Source organism: Anneissia japonica, unplaced genomic scaffold, assembly GCF_011630105.1.
Source record: "Anneissia japonica isolate Jap-2015-1 unplaced genomic scaffold, ASM1163010v1 scaffold1302_len1884557_cov193, whole genome shotgun sequence".
Taxonomy (NCBI): Eukaryota; Metazoa; Echinodermata; class Crinoidea; order Comatulida; family Comatulidae; genus Anneissia; species Anneissia japonica.
In genome coordinates this window covers 121234-142509 of record NW_022736804.1, presented here as the reverse complement: position 1 = coordinate 142509, position 21276 = coordinate 121234, and the positions used below count along the sequence as shown (strand labels likewise).

At 34.9% G+C, this 21276-nt stretch overlaps 1 protein-coding gene and 1 long non-coding RNA gene across 2 annotated transcripts in view; one reads left to right on the top strand and one right to left on the bottom strand.

The window, feature by feature from the left end:
- Positions 1-190: 190 nt before the first annotated feature.
- The window catches only part of LOC117116871 (condensin-2 complex subunit D3-like), a 26096-nt gene continuing 5010 nt past the window's right edge, over positions 191-21276 (top strand). The window contains exons 1-26 of the mRNA XM_033260977.1: positions 191-294; positions 4085-4249; positions 5732-5893; positions 6267-6344; positions 6935-7146; positions 7400-7530; positions 7656-7743; positions 8268-8386; positions 9605-9803; positions 10359-10431; positions 10676-10769; positions 11162-11472; positions 11886-11974; positions 12722-12885; positions 13364-13552; positions 13786-13888; positions 14562-14828; positions 14984-15248; positions 15643-15892; positions 16463-16571; positions 17090-17174; positions 17429-17533; positions 18079-18233; positions 18798-18887; positions 19064-19231; positions 19467-19551. Coding sequence (XP_033116868.1) covers positions 216-294; positions 4085-4249; positions 5732-5893; positions 6267-6344; positions 6935-7146; positions 7400-7530; positions 7656-7743; positions 8268-8386; positions 9605-9803; positions 10359-10431; positions 10676-10769; positions 11162-11472; positions 11886-11974; positions 12722-12885; positions 13364-13552; positions 13786-13888; positions 14562-14828; positions 14984-15248; positions 15643-15892; positions 16463-16571; positions 17090-17174; positions 17429-17533; positions 18079-18233; positions 18798-18887; positions 19064-19231; positions 19467-19551 — 3835 coding nt within the window. The 5' untranslated portion in view covers positions 191-215. The remainder of the gene's footprint in view (positions 295-4084; positions 4250-5731; positions 5894-6266; positions 6345-6934; positions 7147-7399; positions 7531-7655; positions 7744-8267; positions 8387-9604; positions 9804-10358; positions 10432-10675; positions 10770-11161; positions 11473-11885; positions 11975-12721; positions 12886-13363; positions 13553-13785; positions 13889-14561; positions 14829-14983; positions 15249-15642; positions 15893-16462; positions 16572-17089; positions 17175-17428; positions 17534-18078; positions 18234-18797; positions 18888-19063; positions 19232-19466; positions 19552-21276) is intronic.
- Positions 1311-2543, bottom strand: LOC117116872. The gene is made up of 2 exons (XR_004446832.1): positions 2170-2543; positions 1311-1675 (listed from the first exon to the last, which is right to left on the bottom strand). It is a non-coding gene; the product is annotated as an uncharacterized LOC117116872 (long non-coding RNA).

The following is a 21276-nucleotide window of genomic DNA, read 5'->3' as shown; positions in this document are numbered from 1 at the left end:
TTTCTTCCTTCAAGGTAATTAGTAGTAAAAAATAATTCAGTTACAATATATTTAGAAACAATTCCTTTTTTATATTCGCTAATTAGACAGTATTTTTTTCACTGGAGTTTGATACACTCCAGTCCTGACCACACAGCTTTTACATGAAAATACTGTAATTTCAATAATTTACCTATTTTGATTATGGTAGATTCTGTTTTGAAATTTGGCGGGTCATGTGTTTTGACGTCATGGATGATACAACACGAACTTTGGATGCCTTAAATTGCCTTAAAATTGGGGATATTCATAAAGGTCTGTTAAGTATTTGTTATTTAAACGAACATTAATGAGTTATAATATCTGTGTCTTCATCAGTGTTTTTCTACGTTCAATCTAGGCTAGGCTAAGTAGCCTAGGAAGATTGATTGAAGTAGGCCTAGGTCCTAGGCTAGGCTAGCGTAGGGCCGGGCCGGGGTAGCCTAGGCTGGCTGACCCGGGCTAGGAATACTTTAGAACTAGCCTAGGCCTAGTTAGTATGTATGTAGACTAGTATGCCTAGCCTAAGTACTTTAAAACTACTTACTACTAGGCTAGCTAGAAACATAAAAAATTGAAATGTTGCAAATATTTTTTTAATTATTTTTATAAGAAAGACATAGCTGAGTGAAGCATTTTAAAACAAAAATTATGTAAATCGGACCAGTATCAGCGGAGATATTGCAATTTAAGTACGTTTTTCCCCGGGGAGTAATTCCTATTGTTTTTATTATCCAAGAAATGTGTCCCTAGTGTATAATTGTGTAGCATTTTAGGCCATGTTAATTACATTGTATTTATCAGTATTTATTTATGTAACATCACATTGTCTAATTATTATACATAATTAGTTATGTAATTATTAAGTTAGGTCAGCGGTCACCATATCATGTCAAAAGTCACTGTTTAAGGTCAAAGGTCACTGGTAAAGTTCAAATGTTTAAATATGAATTAATACTTTTCAGAGTGGAAATTTGAGTAATTAGCGAATTTTAAAATAATTATTTATTATGCACTAATATTAATAGGTCAGCGGTCACCATATCATGTCAAATGTCACTGTTTAAGGTCACCGGTAAAGGTCAAATGTTTAAATATGAATTAATACTTTTCAGAGTGGAAATTTGAGTAATTAGCGAATTTTAAAATTATTTATTATGCACTAATATTAATATTACTTTATATTATTGCCATAATTATTGTTAACTATTATTATTATTAATTTCATTACTAAAAGGGCATTGTCAAGGTCAGTTCCCAAAAATTGACAAAAAAAATTACACAGAACTACATTTTTTTTTTTTTTTTTTAATTACACAAGGCAGCAATCATTGATCAAATCTCTTTTGGGATATTTAGAGGTTCTGAAAAGAACCGTTTGTTTTGGAAAGCGTTGCTCATCATTTTCATTTTTCTTTTTTTCCAGATTCTCCAGTGATTTCGGTCAGATCTCAGTATCTTCTTCCGAAATCTTTTCAATGATGTTTCGTCTATTTCGACCCCAATAAAACACCGATGTTTTCAATGCGTTGCTGTTTAACTTTATTTCTTCCAACATAACGGTACAAAAGATACCATTTCCAACCAACAGTACGGTACATATGATACGCCGTCTAACAACGTAACAATATACAGTCTAACAAACGTCACGATTGAACTACAAAATAGTAACAATAGATAATAAATAACGATAATCATCAATCAATCAATAACTAATCATATTAACAATTAATAAGACTTACGAATTGGTCCTCATATCCCATAATGGCAATTTTTTATCTAAAATAATACTTGACAATTACAAACGTTTATAATTTGTTATATACTTATATTAGATTTCATAATAAACATCAAATTTATATTAGGCTAGATTTCATAATTATTATAAACTTATAAACTGATAGATTCTACGTAAAATAGATAGAAATCTCCTAACTCTACACTAGGCCTAACTGTAGGCTCAGACAACACGGTAGCCAGCGGGGAAAACATCGTTTACCCCGCGTGTAGCCGCCGTAAAATTATCAAGGGGCGCCCTCTATACGTTGAAGCCGAGCCTAGCTCCAGTACGAGACAAGGTAATAGAATAATATATTTCGGAAAATCTTTTAAAATTATTGGTACAACAATTATTATTTAAAACATACTTACCTTTATAGTTTAAAAACTGAAGAAAAAAAAAAACCGTTAACAAAAAAACTAGCGAAGGATTTCTTCTATTCTTGAAAAGCGTCTAAACATTGTTGTAAAAAAAAAAACTTTTACCGAGTCGATTCGCGCACTTGAATTTATTTCTGGAGAGTTATCCGGAACTATTTCGGCCAAATTGTGATATATATCCGCGAAATACCCAATTAATACATTGGGTATCCTATCATCCGTCGGGGCACTATTTTCTATCGCGATGTTTGGAACTCCGAAAAACAGCGCACCCTATCGGTTTTGTTTCTAGCTAACTAGGCCTACTGGGCCCACGGGGGGGGGGGGGCCTAACTAGGCTATGCCTAGGCAAGGCCAAGGAAGGGGCAAGGCTAGGCCTACTAGCTAGGCCTAGGCCCTAACTAGGGAATTGATTGATTGAGACGAGTTCTTTTTGTTTTTTTAGTGAGTGGATGATATCAAACGTTTGTGTTTTTTTAGTTTTAGGCCACGGGAATGAAAGTTGTAGGTTTGCGTCCACCGCCCGCATGCCTAAAAAGCTACCGCACGAAAATTTTCATTATTTTGAAAAATTCATTATTTTGAAAAAAAATATACTTCGTTTTAAAAAACGGACTTTCTAAGCCGTAAACAGACAGAAAAACGATCTATTCATCACTGATCACTCGTCGCGAACACCGAGCGAAGGCAGGCCTAGCCACATCGCACCATGATCGCCGATCACTGCTGAGGTCATTTACGGGTCAAATCGATCTTTCTGACCAATAGGAAATCTCGTATGTTTAAAGAGGTCTTAAATGTAGAAAAGGATCTGTTTTATAGGCTAGTGTACATTTATGACTGTAAGCATTGTTTCTTGGGAATAAATGTAAAATTACCAATGCCGCGGCTTGTGGACAGCATTTATTAAAAAAAATAATGAAAAATGAAAAAATGCCTCATGTGTTTTCAAAATTTTTCGGACGCAAACCTACAACTTTCATTCTCGTGGCCTTACTATAATATTATTAATAAATCTTATGGTCTGAGTCTTGTGAGGTTTAGTGGTATGTCACTTGGGTTTCTGGACAAAACAACAAAAAACGAAAACGGCAATGACCAAAACAGCAATGATAAGTACCATAACGGCAACAGACCAAAATGACAATGTCAATTACCAAAACGACAATAGGCATAGACCAAAACAGTAAAGAATAAAGGAGCAAAAGCCAATGCCAAGACTAAATCGCCACCGGGCGCGGGCAGCAGTTTATAATTTTCTGAATCGTTTTTTTTTTTGCTTTCTTTTACACATCCATGATGAATTATTTTGTTATTTTAAAGTGTTATTTATTATATATATTTTTTTCTTTCCCATTTTTTACTTTCATGACATTACTATTGAATTTGTATGTTGTACAGTATTGTTGTTGTTGTTGTTGTTGTTGTTGTTGTTGTTTTTATTATTATTATTATTTATTATTATTATTAATGTTTTTATTATTAATTTTGTTATTCTTTAAAGTGTTTTTTTTTTCTTTCACGCTTTTTTACTTTTATGAAATAAATTGTTTAGCCTCATTTTGTCTGTATTTTAAAGTTTTAATTATTTAAATGTTTACTGCTTTTATGTTGTGATTCCCCCAATCTTTTTACTATTGAATTTGTATGTTATACTATTATTATTATATTTATTATTATTATTATTGTTATTATTATTATTATTTATTATTATTATTATTATTGTTAGAAAATCTTCATATGCAGTTACAGTTTACTATTTAGAGAGAACGATTGGAATCTAAAACAATCAATGAATTTAAATCGGGCTTTGCCAAATTTTGGTCCGACCTTAAGTTTCACCGTATGTTACGGAAGAGTTGGAACTAATGATAATAAATGTATGACCTGTTGTCTTAATCTACAGAAATACCAGATCTAGAAAGTCTTTGGAATCAAGATTTGCTCGATCAGATCCGCCTACCAGAGGACTTAAAACAATGCATTGCTGACGAACGATACCTTGTACCCCAGTTGACGAGGGCAGTAGAAGTATGTAGGGTCTGGACAAATGACTCGCAAGACTCCAAGAGTAAGTATGATGAGCAAAGTACAGTACACATGTTCCAATCATCCTGATTCGAGCAGAGCCTCCTTAATTTTCATGCAATCCCTGGTCTCCCGCATTTCGTCAAATTGTCCCTAATTTTCAGAAAAAAAAACCCAAAATACCAAAAACAGCTAATTTAGTGGTTTTTTTATACCAATAATTCAGTATTTTTTGTCAATTTATCGTTTTGCACCAACCTTTATCAATGATGTCGGTGTACGCGACTTTCTAAGGGTTGCTGACACCTCAAAAGGTCAGAATGTATATTTGGAAAAAAATTATTTTTCAACATTTCTGGGGTTGGAGCTCACTTCACCAGTGCACATCCAGTCTCGAATTTAAATTCCAGGAGTTGGAATGTTCGAGAGTATTTTAGTTTTTTTACAATGTGTATGTTTAGTCACAATATTGAATACTAGCTTGATATGATAACTACCTATTCCTGGATACTGTATATCACGTCTTATCATGATAAGGCGAGACTTTTTTTATACCTTGTTTTGTGAACCCTCCGACTGCAAATACTAATGATTTCTAATAAAAATAAAATGTTATTTTTGACCAATTAGTGCACCCGCTGCCATGAAAAAGTGGAAATTAAAAAAAAATAAAAGTTTTTCTTTATTTTTATTACACCCTCCGCTGTCTTGAAATCTCCAAAGATAAGATATGAATATTTCTTTCTAATTATATATATTTGAAGCATTTAATCATCCTAGTTTACATTCACCAATAAAATTTTATTTTCATTTTCTCCATCTGGATGATTTTGGCAAAACTATTTGCTAAATAAGAAAACAAATTTTTATTTTTATTCCGCCCTCCTACGATAATGTTTAAAAAATAAGTATGCAAAACAAGGAATAAAAAATTGTTTTTAGTCTGTGTGTAATTAAGTTTAACAACTTTCAATGATACTTTGCAGGGCGGATTTAGGGGCGTGCCAGGCTGTCTGCGGCTGCTCCCCCCCCCCCTCTCTTTTGGAAAGTAAAGAAAAAGGGAAGAAAGAAAGAAAAAATTAATGATCACCAAAGACACCTCAGAGTTTATTTTTGGGCGTCTAGAAAACAAAAATTTTGTGGTGAATGCCCCTAGGGTAGTTTTGTCTTGATCGGGGGGGGGGCCCTTTGGACATCTCTACTTTGATCTTTATGAACAATTGCTCAGTTCAAATCATCAAATCAGTTTTCAAATTCCAATGCAATTAAATTCCAATGCAATTAAAACAATTCATCCATATATGCATTTTTACCATACAAGTTTTTAAAAAAATTCCAGAGAAACTATAATATTAATTAATATGTCTGTTAATTGGGTGGAAAATATTTTATTTTTGGAGCAAGCACAAATTATAATGGAACTAAAAGTTTTAGTTTTCATAATTTAGTAATTCCATTTCAGTCTAAAATATATTTAATATTTTTATTATTTATTATTTATTCTATGTTTTTCTCTTTATCAAAGTTTTCTGGGACATATTCCAAGAGAAGGCAGTCTCTCCTCGAACTCTGTTGGTTCTTCTCTGTCATTTACTAGACTCTGCTGACAGATACCTATCAAATATTTATCAACGAGAAGCAGCTACACTTGCAACCACTCTCTACTTTATTATCCTACAGATTCCCGGTAAGCTTCCTCTAAACATGCCAATGAGTAAAAAGCATTTTATTTCTCATCATGTGAGTTTTTTTATTCATGTGCAAATTGTTAAGCCATAGAGTTGTTAAATACTGTATGAATTCTAGAGTGATGTGATGTGACCATATGAGCATGATGATGTCATATTACACCCAAATATGGGCATATCACATTTTTTGTAACTTACAGTGTGGACAAAGGTTAAGGTTGACAATTCTTTTATTCATTTCAATTAATTTTTAAATGAAAAAGATCCCAAATTATGAAAGTAAATAAGATTTTTACTGAAAAGAGACAGATAAAAATAAGAAGAGTAATTTTAGATTGATTTTTTAAAATTTTCATTCATTTTGTTTCATAGGAAGCGGTGCTTATAATATTCTCCATCCAATACTGTTTGAAAAAGCTTTAGATGCATTCAAGTTATGGCCCAGAGATGGTAAGGATGCCCCCTTTCTTCCATGTCTTTCTATGTACACAACATATTAATAATAATAATGATAATGATAACAATACAATGCACTGAAGTAATAAGAATAAGCCGCAGATTAAGGCCGTAAAAAGTACGGTCGGAGGAATCATGAATGTCCCGGAGGCATTTTTGGAGGAAAAAATTCCGAAAAATAAACTGTTGAGCTATATAGTGTTCAGATAACATCGAGACAATTTCCATGGTGGGCGGCACAAACATATTTTTTTTCCATGCCTGCCTCAGCATATGATTGGTAAATGTAATGTAATGTAGGATTTATATAGAGCTTTATAGCAAAGTCTCAAAGCACTTGAGGTGTCGACCAGCTCATAGAGTAACTTGCTTCTCCCCTGAGGATCTCTTCATTTCTGAGCTACCCGGTAAACTAGTACCAGCTACCCTTGTCTGTCCACAACATGGGCTGTATGGACCAGTACACCAGGGTAACCCTCTACTGGTCTTGATAGATGTACTGAGTTCAATTAATAAGTTAATTATAAAGAAAGTAGAGTGAATACATTCCAAAAATGTGTCATGGTTCACACCATATTTTATAGTACCTGGTAAGAGGAAACGCAAGGAATCCCAAGCATCGTCCAGTCAAGGGTTGGGGAAGAGGCAACACCAGGCCAGCTCACAACCGGCTACAGCAGCAGAAGACATGGACGTAGAAAATAATGACGAGGACAGTGATGACGATGATGTTACGACCACTCTTACAGCAGTTGAAATAAACAAACTGAAAGGTTGTCTATTCCGTACATTGAAGGTAAATATTTTATTGCAGTATTTTATTATATAGTTATTGTTATCACTGTAGATGCATTAAAAGTAAAGTCTAATTTATAAAATAATCATTCTAAAAAATGTATATAAAATCATTGTTATTTACCAAGCCAAATGATATGCACAGTGAATTTTAGTGCTTTGATGGGCTTAATCAAAAATGTATTTTGTGACATTTTTGTCGAATCCAGGAAGTAAACAAATCTTTAAGTGCTCTTATACTGTTTATTTTGTAGGAATTGGTGAGCTTGTTAGATAACTATTCACTGAAGCAGTCTGAACATTGTTGTCAACTTGTTCTGCAAGTACTAACAGATCTAACTAAAGCTGAGCCAAATATACAACATCTAGAATTCACCAATAACAGGTATGTACTGGAATCGCCTAAACTCCAGTCTAAGTCTTGAAATATATTTTATATCTCTAATAATTCAAAATATCTACCCAAATAAAAAATAAAAATTTTTTTTGACTAAATTTGATTCTCAACAGAACAAAATCATGTAGTGAATTGGCTTTCATTGGCTTGACTAGCCTCTGCACTCCAGCCCATGGCGACGTGGATGTAACTGTAAGAAATGTAGGTATATTAGGCATCTTGTTTTCAATGTTTTGAGTAGTTGGCAATTTATTATTTATTACTTAAAGGAAGAATTGAATTTAATGAGATAAAAAAAAATGTACTCTTTCTGCTTTCGAAAACCGTTTTAAACTATGCACATATTTTGACTCTATGTAGCGGTGGCAAGAGGATCTTTGTGTCCTCTATTTTCTAGTTACACAAATTGATGTTTGTTGTTGCCTTGCTCTAATATATCCTTAAGACATGCGGTCATTGCGCCCGATGGTCGTAGCCGACCCGAATCTATGGAGAACGCAGCACCATGTCGCGCATGTAATGGATCCTTTTTAATGATGATCCGTTTCAACTGTCACCGATAATCAGCAGACACTTTTACATCGTCTAACGCTCGCAGGATTCGTCTGCCGATGGTAATACAGAACAGCGAGTGTCCAGCTTTAAGACTAGTATTGGAGTGTACCCTCACTAGATTGGCTACTGTTTATTTATTGAATGATCCTGACTTCCCGGTTATTTTCTAGGTATTCAGGTATTTGATGCCAAGTATACTTATGTTGATTGGTGAAAACGAGGGAGTAGCGGTATCAACGATTCCTAAGGAAGTACAAAATATCAAAGATAATGCAGTGGCTTATGTCTGGTTTGTTTTTATTTTGATTATTAATAATGGTACTAATATACAGATTTATTATTAGTGGCAGGTTCAATGTGGAGGGGGGGGGGTAGCCAGCGGTTCCCCTAAATTTTTCAAAATTAAAAAAATAAAATTAAGAAAAAAGAAAAAATTATATTCAAATTTTAAGTCTGAAAGTGCAATTGCCGGCCATCTAGAGTTCCCATAATGAAAAATGTTCTTACCTCAGACCCAACTATAGTGGGGCTGAGGTGGTATAGACAATGCAAGGCGCATACTTAAAAAAAACTGACCAAAAAAAAAAAATTTCGAAAACCAAGCAAACCAAGTTAGAAACAAATAGATGATGTTGTGCCACATAAAAACCTAACCAAACAGATTTAACAGGGAAAAACAAGATTAAGATGGTATAAATGGCAATAACAAAATGAAGATGGGCTGGATATTTTATTAGAGGATAAGATGGATGATGGAGCATAACAAAAGAATGGGAATCGCTATACAGCGAGAGAACACAAGGAAGACCAAGGCAGGTGGAGAAATTAGATCAATTATCAACTGGTACAATGGCATGGCACAGAATGACAAAAATAAACATGTGATTGAAGAGGCCTTTGCCCTGCAGTAAGATGATATAAGCTGAAGACGAGAAATTAATTTGTTGTGATATTTCAAACTCTATTTTTTAAAAATGTCATTAATGATGGTAATCTTATGTTAGTGACTATCAGTCAAATTAAGGGTTTGTGATGAATAGTGTGGCAAAATATTTCTTCATTCTAATCTTCAATGAAAATCTTAAATGTGCAAATTAATCATTTCAGATATTAAAATTTATTTATCAATATCTATAGCACATAATAAACTGTTTTAAACATATCCAAAGAGTATAGAATGGCGTCCTTCAAAAAAGAAAATATACATGTAAAAATTGTTCGTATAGAAAATATCCTACTTGTAAAGAATGTCTGTTTGAATTTAAATTCTAATAGGGCACCTTCTATCTTGGGGTAGTACTTTGGAAGTTTGAATGCTATTTCCGACCATCTAGGGGTGCCATAATCATAATTGGTCAAACTTTAGCCCCAAAAATGGAAGAGCTTGGTGGTCTTTGAAAATCCTTTCCTGGGTCCCCTCTATTTCGAACTTCTGGATCCGCCGTTGCTGCTATACCTGTGAGCATATAATGAACGCTTTTAATGATGTTTTAAATGTTACTTACAGTTACATTATCAGTAAGTTTGGTGAGCCCTCATTTATAAGTACACGTGTCCTGCTTCAACACCTGTGTGTCAAGGTTCCCGACAGGTCAGAGTATCGACCTCGAATTGCTTCCAGTGTCACTACCATCCTTGCAACTTTACCAACAAGTTTCAATGCTAGTTTTATGCAATGGCTTTACAAATATTCCAAGAATACAAAGGTAAATGTTTACTTACAGTAGAACCTAGTTTTTACGTACCTCAGTTATACGAACCCTCAATTTTAGATACGCTTCCTATGGATGATGACGTCATCACTATTAGTGACACCTAATATAAGTTTGTTTCTATTAGATTATTGTCAAATAAAGAGTTATCAACGTTTCAATTACTTTTTTTTTCATATGAGTTGTCAAATTAGTGTCTTATTTAACAGCAACGTTGATTTGTGTCTATAAACGTGCTGTTATAATCTAAAACCCCTTAAAAATGTGGGGACTGAGTGAGATACACTGTGGTGTACAAAATAATTTCTTTCCTACTTTGTGTTTGGCCTACCTACAAAATATCCTACAATGTCGTAATAAAGTGTACAAATATTAAACATTAAAGAAATTTAAATAATAAACAATAATTTAAAGAATAAGGAAAGTCACTGAATATAAATTCCTCTTTGTTTACATCAGAATTTTCATAAATTTAGTAATATAATAATGCACAGACAAACAGATATTATAAAACAGTTATTAATGTTATAGTACCTTATTTGTCTTTAGATTGGATTCCGTGTCTTTGCTTTAGAAGTTGTTAGTGTAATGTTGGAAAATTCACAGAAAAACTCCCACCAAGGTTTGTATCTACAGTTTAGGTTTTAGTATACTTTCATGCATTTTAAATCTATTTTTTATTGAATGTGATGCTGCATATATTTCTTGTCTGTTTCCTTTCGTTGTCAAGTGCCTCAAGGTGGGTTAAGTGGGAGGCGATATACAAATCACAAATTATGATGTCTCATCACATCCATATGGTATTTGCTACTTAAAACTTGATAATGTGCACAAAGGTTAAAGCCTTTATTGTAATCTTTTTTCAGGGGGTGTAAATGGTGTCCCTGATACCCAACAGGTAACCTCTCACCAGGTGTTGCTTCGAATGTTGTTGAGCCGATGTTCTGACAAAGCACCTACGTAAGAATTATATTTTACACTTAGATGAAACCTGTAATACAATACTTAAATGTATTAAATGACTTAATAAGCAATTATTGTATTTGTGTATCATACGCTAGTGGAAATTATTATATGAAGTTTAGATTAATGCTTAAAAATTAATGAAAAATTAGTGCATGGTTGGGAATAGCAGAATAACATTGCAAGTTGCAGTGATGACATCACAGTTGACTTATAGCATTTGTTATTGTATCCCTTCGTTGTTCACTAAGTATTCACGTTATAAAAACTGTTCTTGTAATTATTTAACAGAACTACTACAAAAACAAGAAATATTTGTGACTGGTTGTAATTTGATTTATTGTTTTGCTGTTACATCACTTAAGAAATTTCCTTTTTACTTTCAACAGTGTTCGTGCGAAAGCTCTATCCTGTTTTGCCACATTCACGTCATCTGGCGATCCGACTGTCCTTCAAGTTCTCAACAGCCTGTTTAAGAAATCTGATCAACCAATAGCTGATAGTACTCCAGCTAACTTACCAGTAACAGATAAACCAACAGAGAATGGTAATAATACCACAACTGGCCCAGCAGAAAATGGGGCCAGTGGTAAGGTTGATGGTGGTGAGGTTCCTCAACAAGGAGGGAAGAATGGCGCTACACCAGGAAACCTAGGTGGTGGTTCACCAGCAATGATGCTGAATATGTCAGAGGATACATGTAAGATGATTAATATCAATCAATTATCAATTCTCTTTATTTCAGACAAAAAAAAAACCAATGCAGACAATAATTAAGAATTACTATACTTTTTTATATACAGGCTGTGTACAGTGGCGTATCTATGGGAAGGTTCGGGGGAGTCCTCCCTACCATTTTAAGACACTTAGATATACCACTGGCTGTGTACAGTAATATAAATACCTCTTTGAAATAGGAATATGACTTTGTGTACTGGAGAGCTTGTATTAGTTCAATAGACATTCAAATAAAATATTTTAATATATGCGATATAAAACATAAGTGTTTGTTTTAAATTGTGCTCAAATTTGAACCAATAATCCTGAAATTACAGAGTGCCATAACTAATATGGTTTAGATCCCAAACTAACTTTATTTTTTCTTTTGTCCAGTAGCAACACAGGATGGTCTAGGCATGGTTGCCATGCTGCGCAGCAGAGTAGCTGACCTCAAGGTTGGAGTACGTAAGGCCGCGATACAGGCAAGTATTTTAGCTACCTTGTAGGTTACAAGTTTTTATACTTACTACCCACAATTGACATGTCTACAAGGACGCGAAGCCCCGCCCACAAAGTCACAAAAACCTTAGACAATTGCGGCTAGACTTACCGAGTAGACAAAGATTTTCTTTGCTATCAACCTTCTTTAAGAAAGAGAATTCAGGGTAGGCGGTATCAAATAAATCATATATTCATAGTGTTAATCTATTTCATGGAACATGGCGGGGAAATTGTTGTAAAAGCCTCTGTATTTCGCTCCCAAAGGAAGAGGGAAAAGCCGCATTCAGTCAACCTTGTTGTTTTCAAAGGCCAAGTCACGGATGTGCACTGCTCGTGTAAATCTGGGTATCTATAACCAAGCATAGACATCTAGGCCTAGGCTCACATATGTTTGCGTACCAGCTGTCTAAGGAAATTAAAATGTTCGAGAAAAAGTTTTTGATCACATGATTAAATGACGCTCGCTGATTAGTTGGTTTGTCTGTCAATCAATCTCGTCGAGTTGTTAATTATTTTCTCTACTACTGATTATTCTCATAAGCCCTGTCCAAACTAAAAAGAATTTTTGACAAACACATGTGACATGCCTTAATATGGTCATGATGACGTCACATCATGATCATATATTGGGCATAGATAGAGAAAGAGAGTGTTAGATATGTAGGCTTTCCTCACTGGTGTCATATATCTCCACATTCATATACTTCTATGGGATATTATTCTTGCAGGCTTTATCAAATATTATAGCACTGGATGCAACGTTTGTGAATGAGCAGGACATCGAGGTGCTTTACAACCACTGCATGGATCCAGCTTTGTCAGTTCGCAAGCAAGCACTCAATTCAATTACAAATTTGCTGCTTCTTAGTCCTGAAAGTCCAGTGCAGCAAAGGTTGGTTATTAATACTAGAGTTAATACAATTCATGAATAAAATAGTACATAAAAAAAAATAAACAATTCATACTTAATATGTTGTGTAGGACTTAACGTGTTATAGTGTACTGGTGGTGTTTGTACCCCACTCTTTATAACCACTGTATAGATTCAGCTCTGTTCGCAAGCATGTGCTGAATTCAATTACAAATTTGCTGCTTCTCAGTCCTGAAAATACAGTGCAGCAAATCTTGGCTATTTATACTAGAGTTAATATAATTCATACTTGTGTGACTGATGTTACCATAATAGCTATCAACATGGTATTAGTACCTGTCTTTTTTGTAACTTTATAGTTAGCAAGTGTTAGACCCTCTGCAAAGCTGATCATTTAGGATCATCAGTACTCCTAAACCTAGTCATTGGGGCTGCTTGCAGAATTTTTTTAATTTAAAAGTATATTTTTAAACAAATTAAAAGTGTTTATCCTCCTCAGGATGTGGCTGATTGCTGTGTTACCGATGGTTATGGACAAAGAAGTTACAGCACAAGAACGATGTTTACAGATACTGGAGGAGGTGATTCTACAGAAGGTGAACCATTATAAGAAGTCTACACAAGTATCACACACCTTAGCATGGAGGCTGCTGAGTTTTGTCGCCGGATCAGAAGGGTTTGCTGTTAGGTAAACATCTTTTTTGTAAATACAAAGCGAGGGATTGATGATTACAATTTTAGTAATGATGGTGATGATGATGATCTAGATGTTAATAATAATGATGATGACAATGTAAGCAATATATAATGATAAATGACAAGGAGGATTTTTTGCAATTACATAATGCTTTTAACAGCGTGCCTCGAAGCACTTCACATTGAAACCTGAAGTAGTATTGTGTGTTGGGATTTATTTTACAGAAAATACTTCCAGAAAGCATGTTCAATGTGGGCACGTCAGAAGAAGCTGAACAAGAGGATAGTTGAGGCTCTAATCTCACACATTGATACGCCAAATAGAGAGGTAACAACCTTTTTTAAAAATTACCCATTTTTAAAAGTATAATTCCTATCTTGTCTTTTTATATCAATTTGAAATAATAGTGAGATGTTGTTAGCCTAAATATGACTGGTAAGCCAGACAGCTGGTAGGTCAGTGGACATTTTATGTTTGAAAAAATTCATCTGGATCCAATATTAAATATTGGGTTGTTTATTTCTTTTTTGATGATCTAATTAATATTCATAAAAAATATTTTTAAAAACGTACTCACGACATTTCACTGATACTCTATCAGCATTCTCAAGTGAACTGTGATGTAATCACAGCTTGGTCATAGTGTAACGTCGATCGTGTTGAGGTCGAAGTGTGCCATCAGTCGTCTTGTTATGATGACTGGTAGTCATTTTAATCTTTGCGACTTGTGTTCCCGGCGTCTTGTATACCATGCATCTTGTAGGCCATGCGGCTTGTAAGACAAATGGCTGGAAATCTTAAGTACCTGATGATGCAGGCAGCTGGTAGGTTAGGTTAATTGTAGGCCTGTTGGCTAGTAGGATAGCTGGCTAGTCATCCTTAGTAATAAACCTTAAACATTTCTAGTTTAGGCCCCGTGTTAGTGTTTTTCATGTCTAACTCAAGCTGTCTTAACAGTATAGTATTTCTCTAATAGTTTATAATTGTTCTGTTATTGTAGGCAGCTTGGATGCTACTTTCTTATACCTCAATGTGTACAAGCGATGTATGTGCAGACTTTGTGGTTGAATCATGGCATCGCTATACTTTACCCGGTGAAGAGGTCAGCTTGCAGACTCTGTGCTGTGTCTTGACTGTGCTGGGGGTAATGGCTGACCGCCTGGATTCTAATACAATTGAGAGTCTCACAAATGAGCTGAGCCTACGTCTTCAGAAATTTGATGCTCCAACAGAACTGATTGTTGACTATATTCGTACATTATGTAAGGTAAATTTTGTAGTCATGAATTACTTTCAATTTTGTGGTAATAATACTCAATGTTCAGTTTCACCCCTGTGGCACTAATCCTTTCCAAATGCTATTCTTTCATGTGAAGACAACACAATATCAAGAAATCCTTTTCATTGTTATTATGTTTGCAGTTGTGTTCAGCTCAAAACAGTTCTGTAGAAGATTTCCAGAAAGTAATAGCAGTAGTTTGTAAGGACATTCTAAAGTCATGTGACCATTACTTATCATCTGTTGTCCTGACCGAGGACCAATCACAGACAAGCTGGGACGAGGAAAGACTTTTGAAGCATCTGTTTACATTGGGAGAGGTGGCACAACTCTGTCCTAATAATATGACCTCAAGATTGTTTATGCTGGTACAGTCATTACTTGCTGGTTCTAGTGCTATTATTGGAGGTATGTAGTAAATAGGATGTTGATTAGAAACTGTAGTCAGTGTTAATAAAGCATGTGAGGTAGAGGTAGGAAAATAAGCCATAACACGTATTATATGGGCCAGTGATAGATTCATAGGTAACCGCTATTCTTCTGAAAGATGCAGTCCTCTAAGGTGAACACAATCTAAATATCTGCACTGGAGCTCAGACTTAAGTTTTTTCCAGGATGACTTGACTCTACACTTGAAGAGAACGGGTCTCAAACTAGTGCTGGTGTTAAGGCTACTTCTGCCTTACCACTTTACTTGTCGTATCTAAAACTAGAAGATATATCTATTCTCTTGTATCTTCAAAGTTTTTTGGGTTTTTTTCTTGTGCACTCACCTGTTATAAGATATTTGTCTTCAATCTAGAAAATGGTCTCCCATCAACCCAGCAATGTACCCTTTCGTCTCAAACACAAGTACATATATCGCAGTTTTGTGGATCAAAGATGTCGGATAAGGTACGTGCCTATGCCTTCATTACCGTGGGCAAGCTGTGCCTGCAGCACGAGTCACTGGCCAAGCAAACCGTCGCGGCGATCGCCCGTGAAATGGAGACCTCGACTGACACAGCCACCCGAAATAATGTTGTCATTGTGATGTGTGACCTCTGTAAAAGGTGAGTGATTTCTAATGTGAATGTTTCGCATGTACACACATCTACACCCCATTCACTGTACACTACCCAAAACAAATGCATATATCCTCCATACACAACTCCATAAACACATAACCTTATTTTCCTCCAGATAAAATAACCACACATACACCATTCTCTGATCACATATCCATATGCATCTTTCAAAAACATGCTTATGAATCACTCTTTTCTGAAAGCACATACTTGTACTCTTAAAACATCTACTCTATACACTCTTTCCTAAACATACCAATATTGCCTTCTCCAAAACACCCATACTCACAAAAGAATCCAATACATCTTCCAAAACAAACCCATATACACCCCACCCCACAACATACTCATATACACTTTTTCAAAATATATCTATAAACTCAAAAACACAAGTCCATATGTCCCCCTTCAAAACATAGCCATATATTCCTTCTTAGAAACATACTCCCCTCCATAACATGCTCACACCTAAGTATTGCTATACTGCTCATGCTTGAATTTTTTTATGTGGTTTCCATTATAATATTGTATATTTTTGTGTGATTTTCTTTTTAGGTATCCAAATCTTGTGTATCATTACATTCCAAATATTGCCTCTTGCTTGAAGGATGAGTCCCCGTTGATACGCAGGCAGACGTTGACACTTCTCACACATCTGTTGTTGGTAAGTCGTTAATAGTTAAGAACTATCAGGCTTAGAGTTGGCATGGTTTTAACTCTTTATTCCTATATTTCTCATACTTTTTGGGATTGGACCAACAAGTTGTCACTCCACTTATAAATATAATAATAATAAAGTGGGATTTGTAAAGCGCATAGTACAGGTCTCTATGCGCTAGCAACTTGTAAATGAAAGTAAACTAAAAAAATGAATGTTAAGAGGATTCTTAGAGATCTCAACAGAAGGAGACTCACGAATAGAAATAGGCAAGCTATTCCGCACCTTGGGAGCAGCAACGGAGAATGCTCTTATCCCATACGTTTTTGTACGACATGGAGGGGCGAAACAATGTAGATGAACTAGATGTGGATCTGAGAGCTCAAGAACAAGTGGTGGAGTGAAGTAACTAGGACACTGGAGTTGGACCAACAACCTAGATAATGGGCTGACTTTACTTCATGATGGGATCAGCTCCTTGGATATAAGTAATAACAGTTTGATATTTCTCCTTACATTCATAGGAAGACTTCATCAAATGGCGTGGATGTTTGTTCTTCCGTTTCATAATGACAATGGTGGATGAAGTTCAAGAAATCAAAGAATTTGGTGAGTAGGTATTAAATATCTTGCTAAACCACTGTATATAGTTATTCATAATGCCTCTAAATTTCTTGACCTCCGTATGTTCCTTTTTAAGTAGGTAATAATGTCTAGATGTCAACATAAGTTGTAGGCCCAAGGTTTTAGACAAGGGAGCTTAATTGTTTCCGGTAATAATCTGTATATCCATGTATCTCAATACAGATTTTTGTCATTAATATCTCACTGATTTTTATTCAGAGTGTTATTTTTCTTGACAGCTCAACTGTGCTTTAAACAACTGCTGTTGCCTCGACATCCAAACCTCCTGTTTCAGCACTTTGTTGAATGCATCTACCACTTCAATTCATATGAGAAACACAATGGTGGGTTTGAAGCTTTTATTTTTATAAAACTGATAATTACAATTTGTAAATTATGTCTTCCTTCCTGGAAATTGATACAGGTTTTGTTGAAAAATACAATTAAACATTTGTATATGTTAAGTAGAACTAGTAAACAATGTCCTTATAACATTACATATTCTTGGCATATAGCTATAATATGTCTGCCAGTTTAAAGGTTTTTGTGATAAACTATGCAAATCAGGAAAAACCGTTTTGATCAGTGTCTTATTAGAAGTTTATTTCTAAATGAGCTGTTCATTATTTAAGTCAATGTTTGCGTTCTTTTACTGTGTTTAATTCCTTGCATTCTTATTGATTTTAAATCTTAAATTTTGGCTATTTTTGTGTTCATCTCACTTAGGCCCCTCTCTATTTTTTAAACATGCCATTTTGGGCTTCATAAAGGTTCCTTCCTGTCTTGCTTCAATTTTATTTTGTCTGTTAATGTATATATATTTGAAAAATAAAAATTTTGTATTGTGTACGATATCTTTAAAGTGGGTGTTGGTTTGTTTATCTTGTAGTATACAACCAGTTCCCTCAAACTGATAAAGAGAAACAGACTTTCTCGCTGAAGGGCCCTGCAAACCAAGAGAAACGCCTCAAACTCTACACATTTATGTTAGAGAATATGAAAGATGACCACAGATTCCAGATTGTAGCTAAGCTGACTCAGGAGGTATGTATATTTGGGTATGATTTGATTACCCTGGTCAATTTTTATACATTTACTTTTTAAATGTGTTGAGTATAGATATGCAAATTGTCTCGTACGTATGTTCACACACTACATATTACCCTCAAAACCCCACAGACATAAGCAATCCCTATTGTCTGATTACCAGAACAATAAATTTCCTCAACTGGACATCCCATTTCAAACTTAATACAGCCACATTTTACACTCAAACCCTACCAATACACATACCCATACACTACCTTTATACTCTACACTCATACACACATTTTACCTTCACATCCTCAATCAAACATACAAGCATATTAACAAATAATTGCATGTATTAGTTTAAGAGTCAGTAGATATTTGTTAGTTGGTATTTATATAGCGCCTATTCCTATAAGTTACAAAGCGCTGTTTTCCCTGGTCATTTGGTCTACATGCTGAAGTGTGACTGCCATAATTGGCACAGTAGCAGGCAACCCAACCAGGTACCGATATACACCTGGTGGGTGAAGCATTATTAACAAATAAATACATTGATGTTTATATTTTAACTTGTAGATTATTGCTGCCGTTGTAGATGATATATTACCCTTCGACCAGCATACAACTGTTCTCCTTCAGGACACCCTTACAATCATGAGTAGTAAGGTGAGTATGCGTGGAATTTTTGCAACGGGCAGAGACAGAGAATTGTGGAAAGTCATGATCGACAACATCCTATTACTCAGTACATGATGAGGATGATATTACTTTATTAATTTTTTCTTCAATATGCAATCACTTGTTCTTAGAAGAAAAAAAAATCTTTATTTAAACAATTTCAGGAGATAAAGTTGTCATCATTACGCAATAAGACAATTGACGAACCGGCTGACGAGATGGAGATGGCTGGAGCAGTGATGCAACAAGCCAAGACTAAGCTCCTCACACAAGTGGTTAAGAAGAATGTCATTGAAAACATTGTTCCTATTATTATCTCATTGAAACATTTGGTGAGTTGCATAATAAAAAACTTTTTTCTAACAGTCCAGCTTTAAGTATGTAAATGCTAGTCAGAATTTTGGTAATTGTAAGATCCTAATGACTAAGTAGATAATAAAAGTACTGTGTAATGTTTTCTGAGCAAATGGTGATTCTCATGCCAATTCAGCTTATGTCAACAGGTTTTAAGTATCTTATATTTTAACTTTCAGTTTCATCATTCATTATTATTGTTTAATTTCATAGCTTGAGAAACATCGGTCTCCTGTATTGAAATACCTTATGATGTATCTGAAGGAACTGATGAAAGATTACAGAAATGAAGTGAAAGGTACATTTTTTTTATAAGAAGTTTTAGTAAAATATTCAAAACATCCACACATATATATACTAAAGATAAAAATTAAAGTAATGAGATGTATGAAGTATATATAAAGGTATAGGTAGGATATAACTCACAGTGTCATTGTGCTGAATTGTGTATGGTTGAGGTACAGGCCCGGGATTTATCAATCTCGGCTTAGTAAATGTCTTAAGTCATAAACGTTTAGAAGTCCCTACTAAGCAAATATCTAAAGCTGATTTTTCAAATCATCTCAGAAAATCTTAGCTTAAAATCGTCTTAGATGGTTCATCCGTGCAAAAATCGACTTATTAATTTTAAGCAATTTTTAAGTTTAGGCATGGCAAAAGTGATAAATTGGACTTAAGCAAAAAAATGGACTTAAGATGAACTTAAGCTGATTTTTAGTTTGATAAATCTGCCCCCTAGACTACCTAGATGCCAGAGGCACTTATAGTAGTTTGATGTTTTCTCGAACCAGTGCCAATGTGAAGGCTGTATGTAGTTAGTGGTGCCTCTGCCTAAACGCTCGGCCACTTGACTCATCCTATACTGCTCCAGTGTGGTTTATTCATCAAGGAGTTAAAGATTTAATTGCTGCGAAGCAGCCAATTCATATTCTTGACAGCAATTTGACCTTTGAAAGGTCATTGTTTGTCAAAAATCAATGGCCTAAGACGACTGAAAAGCGGAGTTTACTTATTTTGTTCTGCCGGGTAAAATCAATTACTTTAGGCGACGTTTGTAGACTAACATACTCGTACCAACGTCTGCATGTCGCGCTATCCTTATCCTACTCTAGGCCTAGACTAGCTAGGATGGTATAGGCCTAGCCTTGAAGGGACGAAGGTCCCAATGAAAAACAACGTCGCTCTTTGATAGCTAACATTGTCTATATAACATCACAATAATTCACTATTAGACCTATAGTTGTTTTTTGAATTGTACTCCACAAATCTCAGCCGATACCTCGCACAAATCGTTAACGTCTCGTATCCATTGTCGTGACGTCATGGCTCGCTGGCCCACACTTGTGATGTCTCGCACTTGTGATCAAATAACACACTGGCTCGCACTTTGGCAACACTCTTTGGCAGTCAACTCGCCCTTAGAAAACCCGCCCTTGGAAACTTGCCCCATAAAAAAATGTAGGCCTACACTTCCTACATACATAGACATTTTTGAAACTTTATTTAAAAAAACCTAAACCATAATTCACCACTACAGACACTTTTTGACAAAAATGAAAAATTACGACTTTGTTACCCAATAAGAAGTGTTCTAATATAGACAATGGGTCGTGTCTCATATTATTTGTTATATTTTTATTATTCATTATTTTCACTTGACTCGCATAAATAATTTGTTCGAAGAACATTTATATGCAGTTGTACTTCGCAGCACTTCACTTGCAATTTGCAATTTCTAGTCTTGTGCTATTTTACAAAATATTGTAGATACAGTATTTATTAATTTTTTAAAACTTAATTTTATGTTGTTGTTTTATTGCTTGGCAGATATTATGTCTGCTGACCGCCAGCTGGCCAGTGAAATTGAGTTTGACCTTCGCAAATTTGAGGAGCAACAGGAAGAGATGAAGAAACAGGAAGAGATGAAAAAACAGGAAGAGGATCTTTGCCATCAGGCCATCAATCTGAACCTGTCATTACCTGTTGGTTCACCGCGTCCAAACGGTATCGCATCACCTCAGTC